The 11,347-nt window shown below is 38.1% G+C and overlaps 4 protein-coding genes across 4 annotated transcripts; 3 read left to right on the top strand and 1 right to left on the bottom strand.

Moving 5' to 3' along the window:
- Position 1: 1 nt before the first annotated feature.
- Positions 2 to 1,031, top strand: EV154DRAFT_584260 (uncharacterized protein; the record flags this gene model as incomplete). Its single annotated transcript, XM_051606729.1, has 3 exons — positions 2 to 461; positions 544 to 545; positions 606 to 1,031. 3 exons carry the CDS (start codon positions 2 to 4, stop codon positions 894 to 896), a joined length of 753 nt encoding a protein of 250 aa, XP_051459403.1. The 3' UTR covers positions 897 to 1,031.
- A 1,047-nt stretch (positions 1,032 to 2,078) lies between these two features.
- On the top strand, positions 2,079 to 4,719 carry EV154DRAFT_461560 (ELMO/CED-12 family-domain-containing protein). Its single transcript, XM_051597555.1, has 7 exons — positions 2,079 to 2,244; positions 2,307 to 2,786; positions 2,867 to 3,079; positions 3,206 to 3,301; positions 3,381 to 3,489; positions 3,560 to 3,842; positions 3,906 to 4,719. Exons 1-7 carry the CDS (start codon positions 2,089 to 2,091, stop codon positions 4,693 to 4,695), a joined length of 2,127 nt encoding a protein of 708 aa, XP_051459402.1. The 5' UTR covers positions 2,079 to 2,088; the 3' UTR covers positions 4,696 to 4,719.
- A 697-nt stretch (positions 4,720 to 5,416) lies between these two features.
- On the top strand, positions 5,417 to 9,185 carry EV154DRAFT_417656 (uncharacterized protein; the record flags this gene model as incomplete). The annotated part of the gene is made up of 9 exons (XM_051595803.1): positions 5,417 to 6,000; positions 6,105 to 6,254; positions 6,318 to 6,539; positions 6,611 to 6,696; positions 6,810 to 7,080; positions 7,135 to 7,304; positions 7,383 to 8,489; positions 8,551 to 8,669; positions 8,757 to 9,185. 9 exons carry the CDS (start codon positions 5,417 to 5,419, stop codon positions 9,183 to 9,185), a joined length of 3,138 nt encoding a protein of 1,045 aa, XP_051459401.1.
- EV154DRAFT_502920 (uncharacterized protein) lies at positions 9,165 to 10,561 on the bottom strand. Its single transcript, XM_051600843.1, has one exon. It carries the CDS (start codon positions 10,534 to 10,536, stop codon positions 9,220 to 9,222), a length of 1,317 nt encoding a protein of 438 aa, XP_051459400.1. The 5' UTR covers positions 10,537 to 10,561; the 3' UTR covers positions 9,165 to 9,219.
- Between the last annotated feature and the right edge of the window lie 786 nt (positions 10,562 to 11,347).

Genomic DNA, 11,347 nt, shown 5'->3' with positions numbered 1-11,347 from the left:
AATGTCAAATCCATTTGCTCAACATAATCAATCACAAGGACCTCGTTTTGGAAATGCGTACGAAAATGATCTACCTCCCATGAGTTCAACAGGTTACAATAATGCATGGGAAGAGTCCAACAAGACAGAATACACAGCACCCATGCCTGAACCCATTCACACTACAGATGCACCACCTCTCCACCAGCAACCGCAGCCGCAGCCGCAGCAGCAGAGTGCTTACAAATTCACTGGCACTCCTTATGCCAATCAAGAGCATCAGTATACACCTGTGGCTACGCACGAAAATGCAAAACCTAGTGTGGGCCCAAAGCCATGGAATGGAGAAACATACCAGCCGCCTCATCAAGGTCTTTTCTGGATTCGATTTATTTTATTGTGGGCGAGCGTGGGTCATCTAGGTTTTGCTGCTGGTGCCAGACCTGTAACCTATTTTTATATCGAATTCAAGAAGAAAAAAAGTAACTGACTTTTCATGTATTTAGTTTTCTGGACAGCAAGTCCCATTTTACTCGTCTGGGTGCTTCTACTATCTATTCGCAGTGGTGAGTTTCTTTGCATAACACACACACATGAAAAAGATATTTCTAACTCTTTAAAAATAGGCTGCCTTATCGATTCTTTGGTCGTGTTTTCTCGTACTTCATTACTTTTACAGACGAGTGGCTAAAAAATCCCAAATCAACAGACCTGCCTTATTTTTGATTGATTTTTTCATGGTTGCCATGTGGGGCGTGGGTGTCATTGTAGAGGTCGTCATGTTTCGCTGCACGGATGGAAGCAAATTTTGTCAGTTTTACGATGTCAGCCTCTTTTTTGGTTGGGTTGCATTTATAGGCTATATTGTGGCCTTGCTCTTTGATATCTTTACCGAATGTTGTCGTAAAAGAAGATAATTTTAAAAATAAAAAAGCATGTGTTTCCCTCAGTTGAGTGGACTAAACAGCAGCTGATTTTTCTTTTTATAACTCGTGAATGAGTACATTGTAATATCTGCTTGTTTCGAATTAAAGTGTGTTCCTTGATCTGCTGTTCAATTAGATTATATATATATATACACATATAAAAAGAGCTTTGCGGGTGTATGTACAGAAAAGGAAAAACCTTTTATTAAAAAAGAAGGGTATTTTTTTTTTAAATAAAAAAAAAAGTGAGAGTGAATTTTTTTTATAAACCCATATCTTTGAGTTCATCAATCATGACAGAGGTTTCTTCATCCATTAAATGCTTTTGAAGGGCCTTTTTTAATTTTTCAGCTTGGTCAACCATCGAGTATGTCTTGTGGGATCTTGAAGTTGACCACGGCAGTGAGTTTGTTTGCAAGGTATATGACGATCGCTTCAGATTCCTCTTACAGATTCCTCTTCCCTGGGGTTGATTCATGGTTCTGCGTAGCAATTGTGCATGGTCAAAGGGCTCCTTCTTCACTAGACACTCTAGTGAAGAAGCCAGCTTCTGTGAAAAGAACATGTCCAACATGGAAGTGTCTTGTGGTGACGGGGGTGGTGCATTCGGCTTGTAATCATACTCTTCTTCCTCACTAGAATCAGACGCTCGACAACTCTCTAAATCTTGCTCACTATTCAGCTTGACTTGATTAGGATAAAGATCATCCATTCCAAACCCCTCATACTCATAAAACGAGTCTTCATTCATGTGTGTGAGCTCATCAGAATATTCGGAATCAAGCAGAATCGTTGTCATTGCCCCTACTGTTATAATGTGTTCAAAAGAGATATCTAGAAAAAAAAAATATAAAAAATCAAGATAATTTTTTTAAAAGGAAGAAAAAAAAAAAAAGAATACAAACACCGAGCACACACGTGATTTTAATATAGTTACGTAAAGACTTTTTGCATGGTGATGGTGGCTATGACAAATGGTTTATTAAACAATTGGATAAAAAGAAATGCATATTAAATAAAAAGCTTATTGTGATAAATTACATTTAGAAAAGGACAGTGTGTTACCCCACAGACACTATTTCGGGGGAATCACGTGGCTGTAAAAGCTTATTTTTAAAATAATCGTCCTCGTTTCAATTTGTTCGAAATTAATTTTTTTTTTTTTTCGTTTTTCTGTACTAAAATGTCTTACGATATGGACTCAAGACCTTCAGCACAAGAAGCAGTGAAGAGACTTTCTTCTGGATTCAGCCTCTCTGAGAATTCCAACCATGTCATGTCAGCCAAAGATGACAAGTCTTTGAAACTCGCCACCTTTTCCCTGCAAGGATATCTGAAAGTAATAAACACATGTCATTTTATAGCCATTAGCTAAAGAAACCCCTTTCTTTTTGTAATCAGGAAAAGGAATTCGCCACCGAGTTTTTAGAAAGAGGCGGACTAGAGTCCCTCTGTGATATCATCAAAAACTCAACAGGCAACACGCTCGCGTATGCCTTGAATTCCTTCTTGTCACTCATGGAACATAATTCAGGCTGGGAGAATCTAGATGATGAGTTTGTGGCAAGGGTAGCTCATGTGGCAGTGAATGAACAACTAGCGACCATTGCTAGACCTGCTATTGCCATCTTGCTGAAATTGATTTCTGCAAACAATGAAAATACAGGTGTCACTTGCTATGGCTATAACACGATCCAAAAAGCCATCGAAAGTGAAACTACCTTGATCCCTACTCTGGTCGATCGTCTAGTCAGCCAAGAGTACTTGTTATCTATCACAAGCATGTCGCTGTTAACTGCCATGATGAAATACGTCACGGATGAGTACAGAAGTATCCTGTCCAGTGCCTATGACAATTCAAACCTTAAAAAAAATATACTGGTAAGTCATTTCACGTATACATACATATGGTGACTGACTGACATATACACACACACACACACACACACATAAAATAATAGAGACTGATGAATAACCATCCTTCAGATGAACTTAAATTGATGATTTTAGAGTACCAGGCGGTATTTATTCAAAACATTAGTATGCGACACGGCACAGCAGTGTCAATGCATAATCCTCGCCATATCAATATGCTCAATGATATTTGGGATGCCGCTCATGTCGATCAAATTGATATACCCGGAAACAAAAAATGGAAAAAGCTTGGCTTTACTGTAAAGTTGCCGCTATTTTTTCAATCAATTTTCAAAATCTAACGCTTTTCTTTTTTTTTTTTTTCTTCTTCTTTTTTTTTCTTTTTTTTTTTTTTTTCTATATAACATATTACTTTGTAACTCTAGTCAGAAGTTCCACAACGTGAATTTGGTAGAACGGGTGTGTTTGGGTTAGAGGAAATGCACTTATTTGTGATCCAAAACAAGGATTTATTTGCCAAAGTAAGCTCATTCATCATTTCCATAATAAACCCCTATAGTGCTTTTTTTAATTTTGTTTTGTTAATGTTTTGCATTGTAGCTGATTTCTGAACAACTACATCGACCCGAAGGTAAAAGATGTCCTTTTGCAAAAGCAAGTATTGAAGTGACAGACTTATTATGCAGTCTGTGGAATATCACATCCACCAGTAAAGTTTATCCTCTATATACACCTGTTATGTCCCCTCATTTCACTCATACCTTTATTTTCATCCATAGATACCATTGCCGAATTTCAACCTCTTCTATTAAGTTTCAATCATGTTCATTCAACAACGTTACAGACCTATTTCCGCATCTTTCGCGACATGGAAGCTACCACTTTTGATTTTTCCAAAGTGTCTGCTCTTGTTCGAAGTCAGTTACGGTCTGCATTTGCCTCTACCAAAGATATTGTCGAATTCGATCGAAATATGTTTAATACACCTTATCAAGTGATTCGAGACAGACGACTAAAAGAATTAGAATGGGCGGATGATTTACTAGGAAGAGACGCCATCAGGTAATAATTTTTTTTTTCTCAGTTGATAAAAAACCTGATTTTTGTTAAATCCTTCTCTTATAGTAATCTACGTACAAGATTATCGAAACAATCCTACGAGTTTTTAAAAAAACAGCGCATCAGTTGTTTACTAGAAGGAGCATGGTTTCCCTGCCCATTAGCTTCCAATCAAAGAATGTCAGTCATGACGGGTAACAACAACGCGAACCCGCTTTCCCCCAATCCCACCAATAACAGCAACAACAACAACAACAGTGGCAGTGGGAATAACTCTCCCCTGGGTATCATATCCCCCACCACCCCTACCCACACCTCCAGCAGTAGTAGTAAACGATGGCGTTATTATAAACTAAGTCGATCCAAAAAATCGATCCTGTACGGCGATTTCTCTGAAAAGATTGCACCCGTTCTCAAAAGTTATGAAAAGTTACCCCATCGCATCGATTTGAGTTCGGTCAGCGAAATTCGATCGATTCGAAAAATGTCCAGTGCAGGCTTGAACATGTCCAACTCCCAAATCTTTCATACAAGTACGGAATTCATGGCCCCGCCCCAAAATCCAAATTTGGCATTTGCGTTGTATACAGATAAGAACATGACGATGGCCGAATTCTATTGCTCTAGTGCTACTCAGGCTGCGGAATGGAAAGACGGGTTTAGTATGCTTTTGGATAAACGCTTTACCAGTAAGGAGACGGCCGAATTGTTCCACACATTGACAGAGGTCGGGGTCAAGGTCAAGTTGCTGCAAATCGCTGGTGATCGTGTCGAGATTCCGCACGGTAGTATCGACGTGCCGCCCGTACCTCCTGGCTTGGGCTCTGGATTCTTTTATGATTCCATTGATACTTGAATAAAAACTAATTTCATTACCTTCATCAGTGTCTATATGCGCATTTAAAAATATATGCACATGTGCTGCAAGCACAGAAAAAAACTCCCCTCAGGAATCATTTATTTGTTTGGTCAATCGAATCTATGCATCCGCTGTTTTAAGCTTTTGTCTACCAAACGCGTCTGTGTTTTTTTTTGAAAATTGAAAATGATGCATGCAAGTAATCGATATTTAAACATAATCGGTAAATCACTTTTTCTTAAGTATGTCGCGCATAAAATATATTTTTTTTCGTGTGTGTGCAAAATTTGTTGAAAAAAGATTGAATTTCTTATCATAATCCTTCATTCTAGATGAATCTTTTTTTATATATAATACATATATGGAAAATCATCAACGTTTACAAACATTGGTTAGGCTTTATCGGTTACACAGTTTACTGCCACCCTAAAAATAAACAAAGGTGACCCCAAACCCCGGGTAAACAGATATATATGGGGGTGTGTAAAGACAAACATAAAGAAAAAGTGACAGGTTTATGTGTAACCCCTTTCCTTTTTATTTCCTAATTCATGACCCCCGCCGAACATCTCACCCATGTGTGCGTTCATTGACCGACCATAGAAGTGTAGCATTTTGCCAAGCATACAAAATTTTTATATATAAACCAACCAAGAAAAAGAAGCATTCACCTCTTTCTCTCTCTCTCTCTCTCTCTCTTTTCTCACTACAATCCAAGATGACAGTTTCCTTTGATGATATTCGTATTGTTCATGAATCCAAGTTCCCAGTACAAGAATTCAACTCCTTTATCAATTTCTTTCAAACGCAAGCCAAAAAGTTCTCGGATAATATCTATATACGTTATGAGGTCATGACCCCTCACCATGACATTCAGGTCGAGACATTAACCTACGGAGAGACCGATCGAATTGCTACAAATTTGGCTTGTGTATTACACGATCGTTTGCATACTGCTTCTACCATTGCTCTTATGGAGGATTACTCGGTCACCTATCTTATTCTGATGCTCGCCTTGTTCAAACTTCGAATTCCTCTTCTCGTGGTTTCCGTGCGTAATACACCGGAATCCGTGCAAAACTTGTTAAACCAAGTCAATGCAGACGCCTTTGTCTACGGCCCTCTTTATACAGACGTTAAGGAAAGTCTTCAGAGGGACATGCCTGGGGTTCAGTCTGTACAAACACCGCCCATGAACTTCCAGGAGCTTAAGAGTGCACCGCTTCATCGGGATGTAGATACGTTGTTGGATTCGAAATTCACAAGTGAGGATCTAGATAAAACAAATTTGATTGTGCATAGGTAAAAAGGAATTAAACAGAGTTTTTCAAAAAAAAAAAAAAAAAAAAAAAAAAAAAGGTTTATGAAAACTAAAAACGTTTTACGCGTTTATATCTTTCATATAGTTCAGGAACAACTTCTTTTCCGAAAGCCATTCGTTGGAGCAACAGGTTTCATTTGTACACAATTCAATCGTACGAGTACAATCTTTCCAAACAAGGTCTTGGACATCTTATGGAGACGGGCCAAGATATCTTGATTGGTATTACCCCACTGTAAGTTTTATCTCATAGACCAGGTACCTTTTTGCCATGGCTGATATATTGTGTTGAACTTAGGTTTCATATGTTTGGTCATATCAGTAATTTCCAAATTGCAATGGAAGGAGCTTCTATTTACTATCTACATCAATTTCCCCCTTCCTCTAAGGATGTCATCCGTGTCATGAAGAAAGAAAAGATCACACGGTTAAATGCACCACCTTACTTTATCAACCAAATGTTGCATTATATGAAGGAAACCGGCGACGTTCAATTATTTCAAAATTTGAGATTAATCCTGTAAGTTCATCCACCCCACGTTACATCTACATAACAAACAAAAGTAGTCTTACTTACTTTTTTTTGTTTAGATCGGGAGGTGCTCCTACACCTAATGAACAAGACGCGTATTTTTTAAAGCACAAGTTAAATTTTGGTGTCCTGTATGCCATGTCAGGTAAAAAAAAAAAAAAACAAAAACAAAAAAAAAAACCTGCATTATAAGAACTGGTCACTTTTTTTTTTCTAAAGGGTAACAATCACTGAACGGTCTCTTTTTTTGTTATTTAGAATGCTGCTACATGATGATGTCCGACTTTAGTCTAAATCGAAGAGACAGTAATACTTATTTCTTTTTGGAAGACTCGGACAAACAAATATTTTTGGAACATTTCGACGGTGACAAGTATCAACAAATTGTCAGGGCAGGCTCCCCTTTTCTTGCAACAGGTGTCGCCAATCGACCCAATGGAGATTTTGCAACCAAAGATTTATTTATTGCTAGTAAAGAAGTCAAAGGTGGTTATCGCTATGTAGGCCGTGCAGATGATATCTTAATCATGTAAAGTCATTGTTTACATAATGTGTTTTTTTATTTATTTATGTTATGTAATAGGTCAAATGGGGAAAAAACAAATCCCTTACCGATCGAAGACATCATCAAATCAAACCCTTTGGTATCTCATTGTACTGTCATTGGCGCAAATGAGATCTGTACCGCTGCTTTAATTCAACTGGATGTAGAAGCAGTAAAACAACTTTGTCTTGATGATATTTATGAAAGCGGTAAAAAAAGCACACACACATACTTATTTATTCTTTATACATTCTAAACCAAAAAAAAATCAATTTTGTTGTGTGTAGTGCATGAATCGGTTCGAAAGGCAAATAAAATCGCACCCCAGCATAGTATCCTCTTGCCTGAAATGGTCAAGATCATCCCACTTTCAAGACAGCTACCGATCACAGATAAAGGAACGGTTTCCAGAAACCGAGCGATTCAAGCATTCCAAAAGGAGGTGACCGCCATGTACACCAGTCTCGTAGCACAACAAGTGATTGAAAATGAATTAGTGGTGGGTGATCAAACAATCGAGGTCAAAGTACACCAAGCCGTCTCAAAAGTCTTGCCCGGCACATTATTAGAAAAGGAACTTTCGTTATTTAAACAAGGCTTGGATTCGCTTCTTGCCATCAAACTGCGAAACCAGCTTTCGGCTACAATTCAATCTGTACCACAAGACTTTTTATACCGCTATTCTAGTCTATCTCAAATGATCCAGTTCTTCGAAAAAGGAACAACGTCTATTAGCAAGGAGTTTGATTATGCAAAAACAAGCGATATCCTTCATAAATACCTCAAATTTGCATCTGCTGATTTGGAACCCGTACGTATGACAGAGTATGGAAATGAGGGAGAGCATGTTGTTTTGCTTACGGGGGCTACAGGTTCTTTAGGCGCCGCTATCCTTCTCAAATTATTAAACAATCCCAACATCAAGAAAATCTATGCCCTTGTTCGCGGTAGTCAAACCAACTTGATGGATCGTATCCTTGAATCCTTTCAAAAACGAGATTATACACACCCTGACTTGTTGACGCGTGTCGAGGCTTTACCTATGCAACTAAACAAAGATCACCTTGGGTTCGATCCTGCGCTTTATGAACGCTTGAAAAGTGAAGTGACGATGGTTCAGCATTGTGCTTGGTTAATGGATTTCCATCATCCGGTCTCATACTATGATGACGAATGTATCCGAGGATTGTATCATCTGGTCAAATTTTGTCATAGAACAGATAACCCTATCCATTTGCATTTTGTGTCCAGCGTGAGTGCTACAGGCGCTTTTGATGGTAACCATGTACCGGAGTTGCCCATGTTGTCGGATCCCCGTGTGGCTTTACCAATGGGTTATGCTCAATCAAAGTTTATTGTGGAACAATTATTTCACTTTTTGGTGGAACGTAAAAGTAAGTTTAAAAAAAAAAAAAAAAAAAAAAAAAAAAAACTAAACGAAGTAACCAAATTTAGGTATGCCTTGTTTTATTCACCGCGTATCACAATTATGTGGTGATAGCACTACAGGAGCTTGGAATACGAGTGAAATGTATCCTTTAACAATTATTGGTGGTGCTTCATGTATGAAAAAGGTAAACAAAAATAAAAATTAGGCTTTCACATCTCCCTATCTCTCTTCTTTATTAACAAAGCGGGTAAAAATAAAAATAAAAATGTAGATGCCTAGTTTGAACACGGTGGTGGATTTCCTACCTGTGGATATGGCCGGTGAAGCCATTGTCCAAATCATGATGAAGACAGTGTCTCAAACGGTATACAAGGCTCATGAAGGTATTTTTCATATCGTACATCCCGAGTCTCGGTCATGGTCCGAAACGCTTGCCTTCATCAATGCATCCTGTGGACCATTCGATGTGGTTTCCCCCGCTGTATGGGTCGACGCCTTGAGATCCAGCCCAGAGAACCCTGCATACAAGCTGCTTCCTTTTTATGAAAACGCTTTTGAAAAGACAGTGGACATTAGATGGAATACAGAGAATACATGTAACATAGCAACCGTCTTGTTGAAAGCACCGACATTCCAAGATAATTTCGTTCAGTATTTAAAATATTGGAAGAAGGTTGGATTTTATAAACCTTCCGAATAAATAATTTTTTTTTTTAAATTTTATTGTTTATCTGTTATGCATTTTGTAAATAAGACAGGACGGTAGGATGTTGCATTAACTGGTCTCTTAAAATCGTTAATTGATCCAAGGTGGCTTTAAGAGTCGCGGCTTCTTCAGATCGATAAATAGAAGCTTGTTGAGCTAATGCGCTAGAGTCTGTAGAGGAAGGTGTATCAATCAACGTAACATGGTATTCTAAAGCATCTTGTAAGAGTACAATCACTCTTAATTGAAGGATAGGAAACAGATCCATTTGTTTCACCTTGGCATCTAATGCATTTAAAGAATCCACGGCATCCCCTGCTAGCGACAACACAATTTCCTCATCATTCTCGCTCGCAGATGACGAAATCTCCAGCCCACTTTCCTCATCTAAAACGACAAGATACATGGTCGTCATCGAATCCCGTTCCAAAAACGCATCTTCTTTTGAATGTGGCAGCAGCGTCAATGCGGGCTTCACACCCACTTGTTTTAACCAACGAATCTTTGCCAAGTTTTCTTCCACAGGGTTAAAAAATGGGAGTAAAGGAATCGAGACAGGAAACGGCTCGGTATTCTGGGGGATACAAAACCCGTGCAAGAAGAGTAATTCTTGATTGGATTTGGAGCCGTACGATAGCAAAAGTTCTTCTCCAGTCTGAATCGATGTAAAAGGTACAAGATCCATACCCTTGTCAGTCAGCTGCCAACGTATATTGGGACTCTCGGATGAATGATTGGCAAAATCGAAAAATGGAATCAGGGCCATGCTGCTGGACGTTGCATGTTCTTGATCTTCTCCAATACCTACCACGCGCGACCAAAAGACACAATTAGCCCACACATACATGTCAAATTGGATATCGGATAACCAGTCATCGGCATGAGTTAGGCTGTCATATTCACGTTTCAGGCTAGACAGTTTGGTACGGATAGATGTCTCTAAGGTTGTTCCGGATACAAGGTCCGGGTTAAAAAGGATGTGGGATTGTTTAAACAAGTCGATGGAAGGAAGAATGGCCATGTAAGGCTGCCATGGCGTATTTGTGTTGAAAAAGGAGCAGTAAATTAAGAACAAGCATAAAATAAGACGTTCATTTTCAGTAGCAAATGACGTGATGTCTTGTTCCGTGGTTCGAGCGATGGCCTGAGCAAACTGGGCATCAGTCATGGCTTTCGATGCTGTCAAGATCAAATCGTAAGGAATGGAAACAAAAGGTTCGCTGTCGTCTGTGGCGTCTCGTGTTGAAAACAGACCATAACCTGCATACTTTGTTTCTTTGACAGAGGCATTAGACACGATCCCTTTCTCTTTGGACCATTCTAGGAACGCAGAAATATTATTCATGGAAAAAACAATTATTTTTATTTAAAAAAAACTACTAACACTGTCGCTTCATTTAGCGGGGTTTGACGCCTCTTATTGACAGCAAACTTAAGATTGACCTTTGATGAATGGAAAATATATTAAATAGGCATATACCTTGTCTCAATTACAGTTATAAAAAAAAAGGTAATTGGGGATAAATTGTTGTGATAATATTTTTCGAGTGCGTTCATGAATCTGTAGCCTTCCATGCTGATAAAGACAAATTTCAAAAACCTCGTCTTAAATATCTCAATTCCCTTTCAAAATAGTAATCATAAATACAGATATGCAGATTGAGGAACATGAATCCCAGAATAAGCTTTGTAGTCGTATACAGCGGCTCCACCCCCAAAGTTCGTTTTCCAATTTCATAAATTCGCTTTTGTCGCAGCCCAAAGTTCGCTTTTTGATTGGTCAAAGTTCGTTTTTTGTAAATCACCCAAATTCGCTTTGGTGGCACCCAAAGTTCGTTTTCACGTCAGAAGAGTTCGCACAGGATTATGAGATAATGTTATGAGAGATAATGTTATGAGAGATAATGTTATGAGAAAAAAAAAATGTTATAAGAAAAAAAAAATGTTATGAGGAAAAAAAAATGTTATGAGAAAAAAAAAATGTTATGAGAAAATGTAATGAGAAAATGTTATGAGAAAAAAAAATGTTATGAGAAAATGTTATGAGAAAAAAAAATGTTATGAGATAATGTTATGAGATAATATGTTGTGACTTTTTTTTTCATAACATTTTTTTTTTCTCATAACATTTTCTCATTTTTTCATAACATTTTTTT

The sequence above is a fragment of the Mucor mucedo genome (genome assembly GCF_025094135.1).
Source record: "Mucor mucedo strain NRRL 3635 chromosome Unknown EV154scaffold_28, whole genome shotgun sequence".
NCBI lineage: Eukaryota > Fungi > Mucoromycota > Mucoromycetes > Mucorales > Mucoraceae > Mucor > Mucor mucedo.
Note: the sequence above shows the minus strand (reverse complement) of the source record. Positions and strands in the feature narration are given on the sequence as shown.

Excerpts from the sequence above, each read along its gene's own strand:
- EV154DRAFT_461560 (XM_051597555.1), top strand. The coding sequence starts at position 2,089 with ATGTCTTACGATATGGACTCAAGACCTTCAGCACAAGAAGCAGTGAAG. Across the intron at positions 3,302-3,380 it reads ACAAGGATTTATTTGCCAAA|CTGATTTCTGAACAACTACA; the intron begins GTAAGCTCATTC and ends TTTGCATTGTAG. Across the intron at positions 3,490-3,559 it reads GTGGAATATCACATCCACCA|ATACCATTGCCGAATTTCAA; the intron begins GTAAAGTTTATC and ends TTTCATCCATAG.
- EV154DRAFT_502920 (XM_051600843.1), bottom strand. The coding sequence starts at position 10,536 with ATGAATAATATTTCTGCGTTCCTAGAATGGTCCAAAGAGAAAGGGATC.